This window comes from Polistes dominula, unplaced genomic scaffold (assembly GCF_049000335.1).
Source record: "Polistes dominula isolate Pdom_NZ unplaced genomic scaffold, Pdom_raw_medaka contig_82, whole genome shotgun sequence".
Classification (NCBI taxonomy): domain Eukaryota; kingdom Metazoa; phylum Arthropoda; class Insecta; order Hymenoptera; family Vespidae; genus Polistes; species Polistes dominula.
In genome coordinates, this window is record NW_028301046.1 from 830,001 (window position 1) to 842,343 (window position 12,343).

Here is a 12,343-nt window from a genome sequence, read left to right on the forward strand (position 1 = left end):
ATGAGGATAATAAAAGTGTGTGTTTTGTGTGTGAATTCTCTCTCGCGCGTGTGTGCGTGAGTGTGTGTGTGTCTCTCTCTCTCTCTCTTTCTGTGGTGTCTCTCTTTCTTTCTTTCTCTCTTTTTCTCTCTACTTTCTCTATCTTTCTATCTTCGTTATCATCAAGGCCGCTATACTTTCCGCTTATATTAAAATTATGTTAAGAATTAACAGAACCTTTGAATTTTTTTTTTTTTTTTTTTGAGAGATTATCTTACAAAAAATACTTTGTTGATGGATGGAGATACATGGGTATCACGAGTATATACGTCATTGCATTATGTGCATGGAGTTTGATGTAATTTTTAAAATACTTGATATTACGTATAAATTAGATAATTTTTAGCATTGAAATCTTTTTTTTTAAGGGGTTTTTTTTTTCAACAACTTATCAACAAAGTATTGAAATTCATCCGATGGATAATATTTTTTGAATTCTAAATATGAATAATTAATTTGATATTAATTTTATTTTATTTTTTTTTTTTTTGCTTAGTTTGTTCTCTTTTTTTTTCTTTTTTTTTTTTTGAATCTCAAGTTTCCAAAATTTCCCACAATTTAATGTGAAAAATATAAAACGTGCGTTTTTTAATACAATAATTTTATTTTCTGAAAATAATCAATGAACGATTGACTTGTTCTACAGTTTTAACAATTATTTTTCAGATGAATTTGTTTTCTTGTTTTTTTTTTTTCTATAAAAACCCACCAACACATTGATCGTGATAACACAAGTGTGTGTATGTGTGTGTGTTTACGAGTTAGAAGATTAATTCTTAAACTAATTCTGCTTGACCGCTTGAAATTTTGAACAAATTTGTTTTTCCTCGTACGCATTTTATAATATACACACACACACATAAGATATACAGAGACAGACACGTACACACACATAATATACACAGAGACAGACACGTACCACACACGTAAGATACACAGAGGAGACAGACACATAAATACAATTATTAATACTTATGCACACAATGTTCAAAAAAATACGTTCAATCAAATCATCTGCTGTATTTACATACGTAAATACTAACTATACACAATCTCGATATAAAGCTTTTTTTTTTCTTTTTTCGCTTACGAAAGCGAACGCGAAAAGTGAAACCCTTGAAAAAAAAAAAGAAAGGAAAAAAAGTGTTCCACCGTTTGTTGAAGAAGAATTTTTCGTTTAAAATGACACAATTTTTTTACTCCGTGTTTTCGTTATCAGTTGCATTGATAATTTTATACAAATTTTTCTCGTTAATCCATATTTTTTTTCTTTTTTTTTTTTTTTTTCGTTTGATTATTTAACTCTTAACACCATTTTTGTTGTTGTTGTTGTTGTTGTTGCTTGACCAGGACAGAAAAAAAACAAATTAATTTTATTCTTTACTTCTTGATTTTCTTTATAACAAAAAAACAAAAACAAAAAACAAAAAAAATCAAAAACCAAAATGTCCATTTTTGTTTGTTTGTTTGTTCGTTCACTTCTCTGTTTTATTTTCACTCTATTTACTTGTTTATATCTATCTACTACGTCGTTTTCTTTCAGCAAAACACCACCATCATCAACGTCCTCCGTTCTCAACTAACAACATGGATACATCGGGACGTCGAGCTGTGAAATAAACGCGCATCTGTCACACGTATGTTTTGTATTATAAAAAGACTCAAGAGGAGAGAAGAAAGCTGTTATCCTCTGTCAGACCATGGCAAATAATTAAAGAGAAAGAAAGATAGAGATAGAAAGAGAGAGAGAGAGAGAGAGAGAGAAGGGTCGAGGTAAGAAAAGACAACCCAACCCATTCGCTATGATACTTTCTTGGATCTCCTTTACAAAATCCCAAGCATCTTCTTCTCTAAACGCAATTTTCTTCGAGGGATGTGTGAAATTTGTCCGATTCAAATTTCGTTTACTTCATACGTACGATTTAAAAAAAAACAAAAGAAAAATGAAAAAATAAAATTAAAAGAACGAACGAACGACGCAACATGCCAGAAATCAATCAAAAATGAGATGATAGATGATGGATCAAATGAGATCGTTCTAGGTAAAATTTTTCATTTTTCATTAGAACAAACATATGAAAAAACCTATGATTTTTCACATATGTAAACTTTGTTATAAATTACAGATATATATATATATAAGATTTGTTTAAATTAAGGTTAAATCCTTATCGAGACGTCGTCAGTTGTGTGTGTTTCCAATGGCAACAATATTTTACTGTTTCTTCTTTTGTTTCTTATGTCAAAAATGATAATCGATATATGTGTCCATTAATTATAAAAGTGATCTATAAGTCATGGGGTTATCTCTTATTTCGAGATATTTCAAGATTTCTATTTGAATATTAAGTATATGAATTCTATGTTATATTGAAAAAAAAAAAAAAAAAAAAGAAGAAAAAAACATTATCTAACGAATTCATTTTTGACAATATCCTTTTCAAATTACATTGAATTTATTTAATTTATAATAATGTAATGCGTAATAACTGATAAACTGATTTTTTTTTTTTTTTTATATTAATTTTGATTTAGACCATTTTCATAATTATGGGCACATATTGTATGTTATAAAAAAAAAAAAAAAAAAAAGAAAAAACCAAAATCAGTTGCAATCTATTGAGGAATTGTATTTAAAAAAAAAAAAGGTGACGACGACCAATAAGGGTTTCAGATCTAAGAGATAAGTGAACAAAAAAGTTTAACCCTTTAACATTGTTTGTTCCTATTTGATCATGTGTTTTTTCTGTAGCGCGTATAAACGTCCTGTGATACGAAAGAGTTTAATCCTCCTTCTCTTTTCTTTCTTTACGTTTTTTATTTTTTACTTTCATTTTTTTTTTTTTTTTTTTTTTTTTTTTTTTGAATTATTTCCACCCTAATCCAATCTTTCTATTTCAATTTATATGTGCCATTTCGGATAAAATATTATAATACAGTATGTCAAGATTTTATGTATGTATGTGCATATATAAAATGTATATGTATATATACATACATAAATTGACATAAATGTGCCTCATTATTCAATGTATGTTTATATATCTATAGAGAAATAATTGTGATTCTTTATTATTTCAGCTACAAGATAATCGATTAATTCTGTATTTTTTTTTTTATTATTTGTCCTCCATTTTTAATATATCTCGACTCGGATGTTATAAATTTATAAAAATCCATACCAATAAATTGTCATTTATTTAATATAATTTTTATATAATCAATAATATTATTCTCGTGAAACGTTTAAAACATTGTCTTAAAAATTGTTTATAATATCTATATGAATGTATATACATATATACATATTTATATATTTATAAATGTGTATATATATGTATATGTACATTTTTTTCGATAATAGAAAAATAATAGTCTTAACTTCCTCCATTTTTAATATATCTCGACTCGGATGTTATAAATTTATAAATAATCCATACCAATAAATTGTCATTTATTTAATATAATTTTTGTATAATCAATAATATTATTCTCGTGAAACGTTTAAAACATTGTCTTAAAAATTGTTTATAATATTTACATGAATGTATATACATATATACATATTTATATATTTATAAATGTGTATATATATATATGTACATTTTTTTCGATATTAGAAAAATAATAGTCTTAACTTCATGAAAATGTAAAATTATTTCTCTTAAATTGTTCTCTATTTTGCTTTTTCTCTCTCCGAATAAAAAGAAAATTGATCTTTCATCTTGAAGTATTTACATTTCTCGTGTGAACGATTAAATATTTATAATATCGTCCTCATAGAGATACTTACACATAGAACACACAAACAAGCCAGCATAAAATCTGTCGGTGAAATAAAAAGAGATAGAAGATGTTGATGTTGATGATGTTGTCTCTCTCTAACTTGCGAGTTTGTTGTTCTTTCTTGCGTTATGTGAACCACATGAGTTAGAAAGAGACAACATCAACTTTTCGTTTTTTGTTGCTACATTCATGCAAAGACATTTCCACATATACAACCGACTATAAACGTTTGTTTCATCTATCTGTAATATCTCTATGATGATCATCCTTCGATGTAAGAGTTTAATAAGCAAAAGAAATTCCTTACTGGTTTTAATCTCAAATATCCCTCTTCTTATTCGTAAGACCACCTGGTACATATACATACGCATATACATACACACATATACATGCATACACACAACATATAAACGTTTTCGTAGAACTCGATAAGTCTCCAGCTGCTTTAGGGTCAGGAATAAATGAATCATAATGAAAAACTCTGGCATGTGTATACGATCGAGACAGACGATTGAGAGGGAAGACCTTTCGTTCATATGCTTTTAAAAGATGTCGTAGTTTTTCTTTCTAAAAGAACAAGAAATAAAATGTATAATACATTCTTTTTAAGTAACAAATATCACACAAAAAAAAATATACGTATTTCGTACGCCACCGCAGCAAAATGTCGCTAATGCGCCAATCTACACAAATTAAATTGTTACGACAAATCATAGAATAACAAAACTTGATTTAAAATTAAAACACTTTCAAAATTCAAAAGATTTTATTCATAAAAAGTAGTCAACCCTGACGCAATCCTGACGAAACCCTGACGCAACACTGACGAAATCTTGACGCAACTTTGACGAGACCCTGACGGTTGCTGTGTGCAAACAACAAGATTGCTCTTTATTGGCGCATTAACGAAATTTTTGCTGCACTGTACGTGGTACGTAAGTACCAAAATATACCATAAAATAATATATTGTGGAACAAGCGCCTCCATGCCAAACTTATCGGGCATTCGTGAGAAGGATTGATCGGTGGGCCCTGGATAGCTCAATTGGTTAAAGAGCAGTCGCCCGGAAAGCGAAAGATCCGTGATTTGAATCCCGGTCCAGTCAGTCCAGTGGTCCAATTCTTTTCACGAATCCCACAATATTTAAAATTATATTTTTGAAAAGAATATTATTTTGCAGCATAACAGCTGCTAGTCTCGAGGAAGGAAAACTAGTTTGTAGGTGAATCCCAATCACCATGACACAACACGTCCTCAGATTGCTGATAGAGGAAGGGCCTCTTGGTCCTGCATAGGAACAGAGATTAGCTGCGAATAAATTGAATAAGCAGTTGCAGACAGCCGGACTTGGAATTAGCTCTCCTGTTCGGGAATTGGGCGTAGGTCTGATTACCCCACACCGTAAAACGACTATATCAGGAAACAACGAAAACTGTCATGGATTCCACTACGGGAACAATGGCGGGATTTGGTATTTGCGGAAATGAACTTTCGAGTTCCTAATGCCAATTAATAATAATAATAATAAACAATTTTTTAATACATCCTTGTGTTTTGTAGATAAACGAAAACTTATCATATTTCTTAGTTTCTATGAAAAGAAACCACTTCCTCTTATAAAACATATTTCTAACATAGTATTTGGTCTTGTTTTGTTTCTTAAAATTAATTGCAAATATATTAATTATGTATTTTTTACTATATCAAACGAATAAAATAACTGTAAAATTGTTGGACTATCGAAAAGTCAAAAATAATCATTGATTGTAACATTTTATTGACATCTTACATTGATCAGAGATAGAATTTGAAATTGGGTCAACATATAATGCTACATAACGAGTGCAAATGGCAATGATCGTTTCTTCTTTTCTTTTCTTTTTTTTTTTTATTTTCTTCTTATATTATTTATTTATTTATTTATTTATTTATTTATTTATTTATTTATTAAATTAAGACCAAGAGCAAACATATCTGGAATATCTGTCTGAACTTTGGTTCTTTTCTCATTTGTCTTTTTTGAATTGGTTCGACTTTTATGTTTCGTCGTTGGTATTTGAACGACTTTGTTACGTGGTGTAAGTAAAGATGGTAATGGTGGAACTGTTGGTACATTAACTGGAATGTTTGCAGTTCTCTTATATTTTTTCATAGCATCTCGTACTGCTGTGTGGATGATCTATAATGAATAATCAAATAATTAATTAACAAATGCCATGTAATATAATTTCTTTACTTAGACGACCCTAATTTGGCATGGATTACAACATTTTGTTTCATTTAATAGAGTTAATTCTATTGATTGAAATACCTTCTCTTCGTTTCTCTTTAATGATTTGTTTCCTTTCGGTACAACGTAAGATGATTGTTGTTGTAAAGCCATAATCTTTGAAATTAAAGTATGTCTTGATGGTGACACTACGTGGTTAGCATTCGTCGTGATAGGACTTCCACGTACTTTCCTCGTTATTTTTTGATTTGATGATTTTTCCTTGTACGTTATCTTTGAGTTATTCTGTTGTAGATATATATATGTATAAATACATACACGTATTAAATAAAATAATACATTTTCTTTTATAGAAATCTATGCATACCTGATCAAAACGAGACTGTTTTGTACCCACACGAGTACGAACTGTCCCAGCAGATGTACTTTTCGTCATTTTGTCAGGTTTTTCAAGCAACACCGATGATTTCGTAGTTATTGGTAAAACTGGTGCCGTTGCTGGTAATGCTTGTCTGTGTTTAGGAGATTCGTTTTTATAATAAGAATAAAATTCTTGATCCAATTGAATTTCCAATTCCTCGATCAAATCTACGATCACTGGTCCAATCTGACTATGTACGACGGATTTTTTCTTAGCCAGAGGAATCTAATGAAATAAATCAATCATTTTTAATTTTCTATACATCTCATTGTATTTTCTAATTATTATATTAATAATATTATTACCACAGGAGTTTTTGATGTAAGGCTCGTTTTCGAATCGTGCAAATTCCAATTAGATTTTTTTTCAGTCGTAGGAATACGAGTACCTTGAAGTGATAATGCAGCACCTAAATATGGTTGACAACTTGGCATTCGTTGTTTGTATGCTAATTCGAATTGTCCTGTATCTGCATTCTTATTTTCTTTATAATCGACAACCACTGTGAAAGAAATATATATATATATATATAAAAATAGTTTACAAATTTGAATATATTTTGACATAATTACCTTTGATAGTATCTTCCATAACTTGTCTGCATAAACGTGTAGTTACACTACTTGAATAACTCATATCTGGATGACTGTTAATTTCGATAAGCCATACTGAAAAATCATCCATAACCATAAAATCAGCACCGTATAATTCGAAACTATTTTTTCTACGATCCATGGCTTCTTGGCTAGCCAAAAGTGATCCAACTAATCCTTGTTTCATGCCAGGATAAATTTGTTCATCCCAAGCATTCCCATGACCAAGGGATCTTCGATAAATTTTAAATTACTAATCGAACAATTTTAAACAGTAATTACACAATGAATACAAAATTATTAATCTTACTTAAGATATTCTTTGAATGTTGTTGCATCCCACATGTTATCTACAGGAAGTGCTGGATCTCTATCAACGCAATTTTTATACTTGCATTGAACTGCATGATTGCATAGATGAATCGACTCGTGAAAATCCGTCAGGCAGAATTTTTGTGAACAAAATCGTAAATAACTTTCCCTAAAATTAGAAGGAACAATATTTTTCCTATGAAAGTTTTATCATAAAACATTTAGAGAACGTCCTTGTAAACATTCTTATAATATTTCAAACCTGTTGCATTTCAATGGTTTTTATGTCATCAATTTAATATCAAACAAACATCTACTGTATTTAAAATCATCTCAAGTATAAAACCTGTTGAACATTATTTCTTTTTATAGATTTATATTTAATTGTAAATTTAGAGATTTGTGATCATTTTTGAAGAAAATGTCACGAAAATTAGAATATCTAAACTTTTTAATTCGATGGTATTATCCTTAATAATAATTTCATTTACATTTCATTTCAACTTACATTTTAATTTCTATAAGTATAGAAATAAACGTGAATGTTATCCTTGGACTATAAACTTATCAGAATATATGTGCACAAATTAAAGATAATTACTGAAGGAAGATACTTTTTTAATGACGTATTTCAATGCAAAAGAAGAACACGTAATGTGAAACACGAAAGTTTGCTGTTATATGCACACACAAAATGTATCCACAATGAAAGTTGCTAAGGTACGAATTAATAATTAACCTAATTGTTCCTCTTTTTTTTTCTAGCTTACCTTAAATGTTGATTTATTGTCTATATATATGCATGTTTGTGTGTACGTATACGTGTATAGTTATAAAACTTACTTAAACATCCATAACGTTAAGGGTTGAGCACACGTCACGATGAACCATTGTCTTATATCGAATTTTGTACTATAGATGAGTAGTGGTCGTTCTAAAAATAACAAAATCAATTTTCCTACAATTAGAAAAAGGTATATTCTTAATTTAAGAAAAGAAAAAAAAAAAATAATAATTATTAAATACCAATATATTTTTGAACGACGTAACGTGCATCTGCTTTGGTCGTGGGATTAACTTTTGCAATGACATGGTCCAGTTTGTTCATCAATACGATACCACGACCACGACTTTTATTTCCTGGTTTTAATATCCAAACGTTCATGATACCATCCATGTCTATCTGTGGCCAATACTTTTTAATTTTTTTAACAAATGTCGTGCCGCCATGAAGTATTTCTATTTTAAATCATTCGAATGATAACAAATTTGTATAAATTTTTTTTCTTTTCTTTTTTTCTTTTTTTTTTTTTAGATAATGCCAGAAAGAGAGAAGAAACACAATTTCAGCTTACATTAAAAGGTACATTATTGCGAATGAAAAGAGCATCATCTTGAACAATCTTGTAATACCATGCAATAAATTGATCCCATTGATGAGACCAAATCTTTTCGGTTTCTCGATCAATGTCCTCGTGCGATTGTGCACTGATATAATCGCTGCATCTTTTGATTGCAAAGTCAAGAGCTTTCAATGGTATCGTACCTGTTGGTGAACGCGTTGCATTCTCACCTTCTGTATCGATTTTGTCTACCAGCCATTTCAAGAGACTGAGACAAGCTGTAAATCTGATCGGAAATTAAGCATTTTTGTTAAACTTCCTTTTTATTTTTTTTTTAAATATTTCATTTCTTCACATTTTTGTTTTCTTATCATTCAAAATTCTAATCAAATTAATGGGTAATAATATTATTGAATTCTTACCGAAAATCTTCAATAAATGCGTGCATCTGATCACCTTGACATAAATTATAACAACGTGGAAATAAGGTGTTAGCAACACCAGCTTCGTAATACCAATGCATCTGTCTGACGTTTGAACATAGTCCAATCTAAAAATTCAAATATTTATAAATTGATCTCTAATGTTTCCTTTTAATAACTCTGTGCGGTACAGAATTTCAGATAATAAAACATCCCTATGTTGTACGTTTTAAATGAAATAAAATTGGTATATATATTTTTTATGAACACTTAGCCGACCACACGCGTTGCAGCGACGCTGTACGGTTTCCACCATGGGGAAGTTTCGCAAGTGACGTGGGACTGATATTCGGTTTATAATTTTAACATCATAAATTAAGGCAACTGTGTAAATTAATGAAAGAAGATAAAGAAACGTGTTGTGTGCTAAAAATCAATATGGGAGATCTTCCCGATCGGTCACAGGCACCGATTTACATTGAAACTGAGAGATCTCTCCGATCAGTTAGCTAAGTGTTAATAAAGGTATTAGATAATGTAAAAACATTAATAACCGAGTATGTGTAGCTATTGCAATAATATTTCGAGGTGGGACTAAAAACGTCCCACCGTGCATTGCATTACGGTATATCAAAAAGGTGGGGAAACTTTTAATCCCCCCACCGTGTCCCAAAGAGTTAATATAATTAATTTGTATTTTCTGCTAGTCACATTAATAATATTTACCAAAAAAATGGATAGTCACCTTAGAAGTAAAACCAGCTCGATAATATCTATTGAACACCGTAGTTTTATTTTCTTGCGAAGGCCAACCAGGCCATTCCGATCCTGTGTTCCATAGAAAATCAACGGTGTGATTACTCAGCATTCTTGATATTAATTGTCGTTCATTTTGTTGATCTTTTAAGTCATCCAAACCCCTCAATAATATTACTGGATTAGATTCGACGTTCAAATATTGTTCGACTAAAAAATCCCATTGAAAAAAAACCAAAATTAAAAGAATATTTAATTACAAAAATTATATTAACTATTACTGATGAATTACCATTGGAGTTTCTTCTGAACAATTTTTCGCACCATCCTCTTTTCAGTAAAGCTTCACGAATCACTTTGGCTCTTCCGTATATCATAAAAGTGTGATGAGCATTAATAGCATCCTTTACTTTTTGTTTAATATGTAAAAATCTTTCTTGAAGTGTTGGTGATAATTCCGTTGATAATTCAGACTGCAAAACTTCACCAGGGGATTCTGGTAAAGTCAAATAAAAAAAGAAAATATATGTACATACATTAATATTTCATTCTGATATTAAGTAATTAATATTTTTGATACAGAATATTAAAACAAAAAGTTCAAGATGGTATTCTATTTGACTAAACATTTTCTTACTATAATTTAAATGATAATCATATTATTTTTAAATCTTGAAATTCTTTTCTTTTTTTAAATATCCTTTATAAAAACTAAATATGTGTAATGAAAAAGAAACCTTCTGTGGGTTTTTCCTTATCTTTATTATCGTCATGATGAATCTCTGGTTCGTCTTCAAGCTTTACGACAGGAGAATGATCAATGTTATCCGTATGTTTTATTTCTGTTTTTTCTTCACCGAATTTCCAGAAACTCGGCGGTGCATCGTTGATGGCATTCATGTAGCGCACCTGTTAACCGGCGAAATATTCTGCTCGGTTACGTTTAGTTAATTTTCAAGAGTTTCGCTTCATCCCTACGAAGAACCACCTCAACAAGATCGTCGTTGTTACAGCCTGGAACACCTTGGTAAATTTCACAACGATGTTATAATTATTTTTCAAATGAATAAATTTAAAGAAAAAATGATGGTGTGCGTTGAAAAATAACAAAATACACATTCGTTTAGTGATACCTGTTGAACGTATAATAACACAAGAACATTATTTCGAACACGAGTGGCATAAATGTTATATGAAAAAATCCTAATCAAAATATTTCTTATCCGTCATTCACTTTCACAAGAAAAATAAACGAAGATAGTAAGAAAGTCCGACCTGGTCGACAACCAGGTCAGGACTAAACCTTCTTCATGAAGGTATATACAAGTTACGTGTTAGTAGTGTTTGCAATCAGAAATTCCGCAGGCGCGTGACTCAGAAACATTTTAAAGCTCAGGGACGTTCGTTAGAGATTAGTAAAAGCTTCTTTTTGTTGTTTTATTTTCTATTTCGATAGGATCGCACCATTTGATTATAAACGATATCATTAATATATTTTTGTCATCTAATTTAAATTCATCCAATTATTGTTAGAATTATTATGACTTAAAGATGTACAAGCATAAAGAGCAATCTATATTTAGATGAAACGATAAAAGTTGCTCAAGGTATTGTGTAAAGTGGTTAGAAATTATTTGAGGAAATATGCGGAAAGAGGAAAACGGCCCTGCGTGCAAGAGGCTTGTCTAGATGGTGGTTGATTACGAGCAGCGTACCAGGCACCTCCTACGGTTCCTTCTTTCGGTCTCAGCTTTCTACCCTAGCACATACTATTCTACCAAATATAGGTAAAGAAGTCAAAGCGATCGCGTGGTTAATCGGATCACTTTCATATAGTGAACCTTTCATGTTCTTTGACCCACTTGCACAAGTGCATCTCTGATCCATCCTAAAAAGCCTATCAGATTCGAGTAGAATCCGATACGTATGTTTTATTACTTATGATCGAACGATTTGGATTTTTTACATTGATAACTTAAATAAAGTATATCAAAATATTAATTTCCTACCAAGGAATAACAAAAAAAAGTTTATTCATTTTATCTTTCGATGTTTTTAATATAAAAGATTGACCCGTATTCTTATCGTTATCGTTCGATACCAATTAAAAGATCGTTTAATTTCACACGTAACTGTACAAGAGATAGAAAGAAAGAGATTACAAATTTATTTTCTCGATTGATTCAATCATATCTTTTAATATTAAAGTCTCGTGTTACGTTGAACGATCGTTTAATCTTACTGACGAAATAAAAAAGTATGCTCGTCTTTAACGAGTTAATATTTACACGTCAAATTTTTCTTGGATTTGATCTGTTTATACTTACCATTAGAGATAAAGGATCTGACTTACGTCACTCAAGTTCATCAGAATAAATATTTTATTTATATGTGTGTTAGGAAAAACGTTTCATGCAGATATTGTTAAATTTAGCTTATG

The 12,343-nt window shown here is 30.1% G+C and overlaps 2 protein-coding genes across 4 annotated transcripts in view; one reads left to right on the plus strand and one right to left on the minus strand.

Annotated features, from left to right (window-relative positions):
- Window positions 1-2,343, plus strand: part of LOC107066296 (sex-lethal homolog) — a 22,870-nt gene extending 20,527 nt beyond the window's left edge. For all 3 annotated transcript variants that reach the window (XM_015320788.2, XM_015320781.2, XM_015320784.2), the window contains exon 7: window positions 1,583-2,343. Coding sequence is in view for 2 of the 3 variants with exons in the window: in XM_015320781.2 (XP_015176267.1) it covers window positions 1,583-1,659 (77 nt within the window). In the remaining variant the exon portion in view is untranslated. The remainder of the gene's footprint in view (window positions 1-1,582) is intronic.
- A 3,387-nt stretch (window positions 2,344-5,730) lies between these two features.
- LOC107066294 (tubulin glycylase 3A) lies at window positions 5,731-12,259 on the minus strand. Its single transcript, XM_015320776.2, is given in 15 exon segments — window positions 5,731-6,005; window positions 6,138-6,341; window positions 6,424-6,702; window positions 6,783-6,979; window positions 7,050-7,303; window positions 7,381-7,551; window positions 8,226-8,316; window positions 8,409-8,585; window positions 8,588-8,621; window positions 8,738-9,011; window positions 9,148-9,275; window positions 9,893-10,113; window positions 10,196-10,399; window positions 10,641-10,926; window positions 11,037-12,259. Coding segments are annotated over 14 exon segments (2,640 nt in total). The 5' UTR covers window positions 10,804-10,926; window positions 11,037-12,259; the 3' UTR covers window positions 5,731-5,762.
- Between the last annotated feature and the right edge of the window lie 84 nt (window positions 12,260-12,343).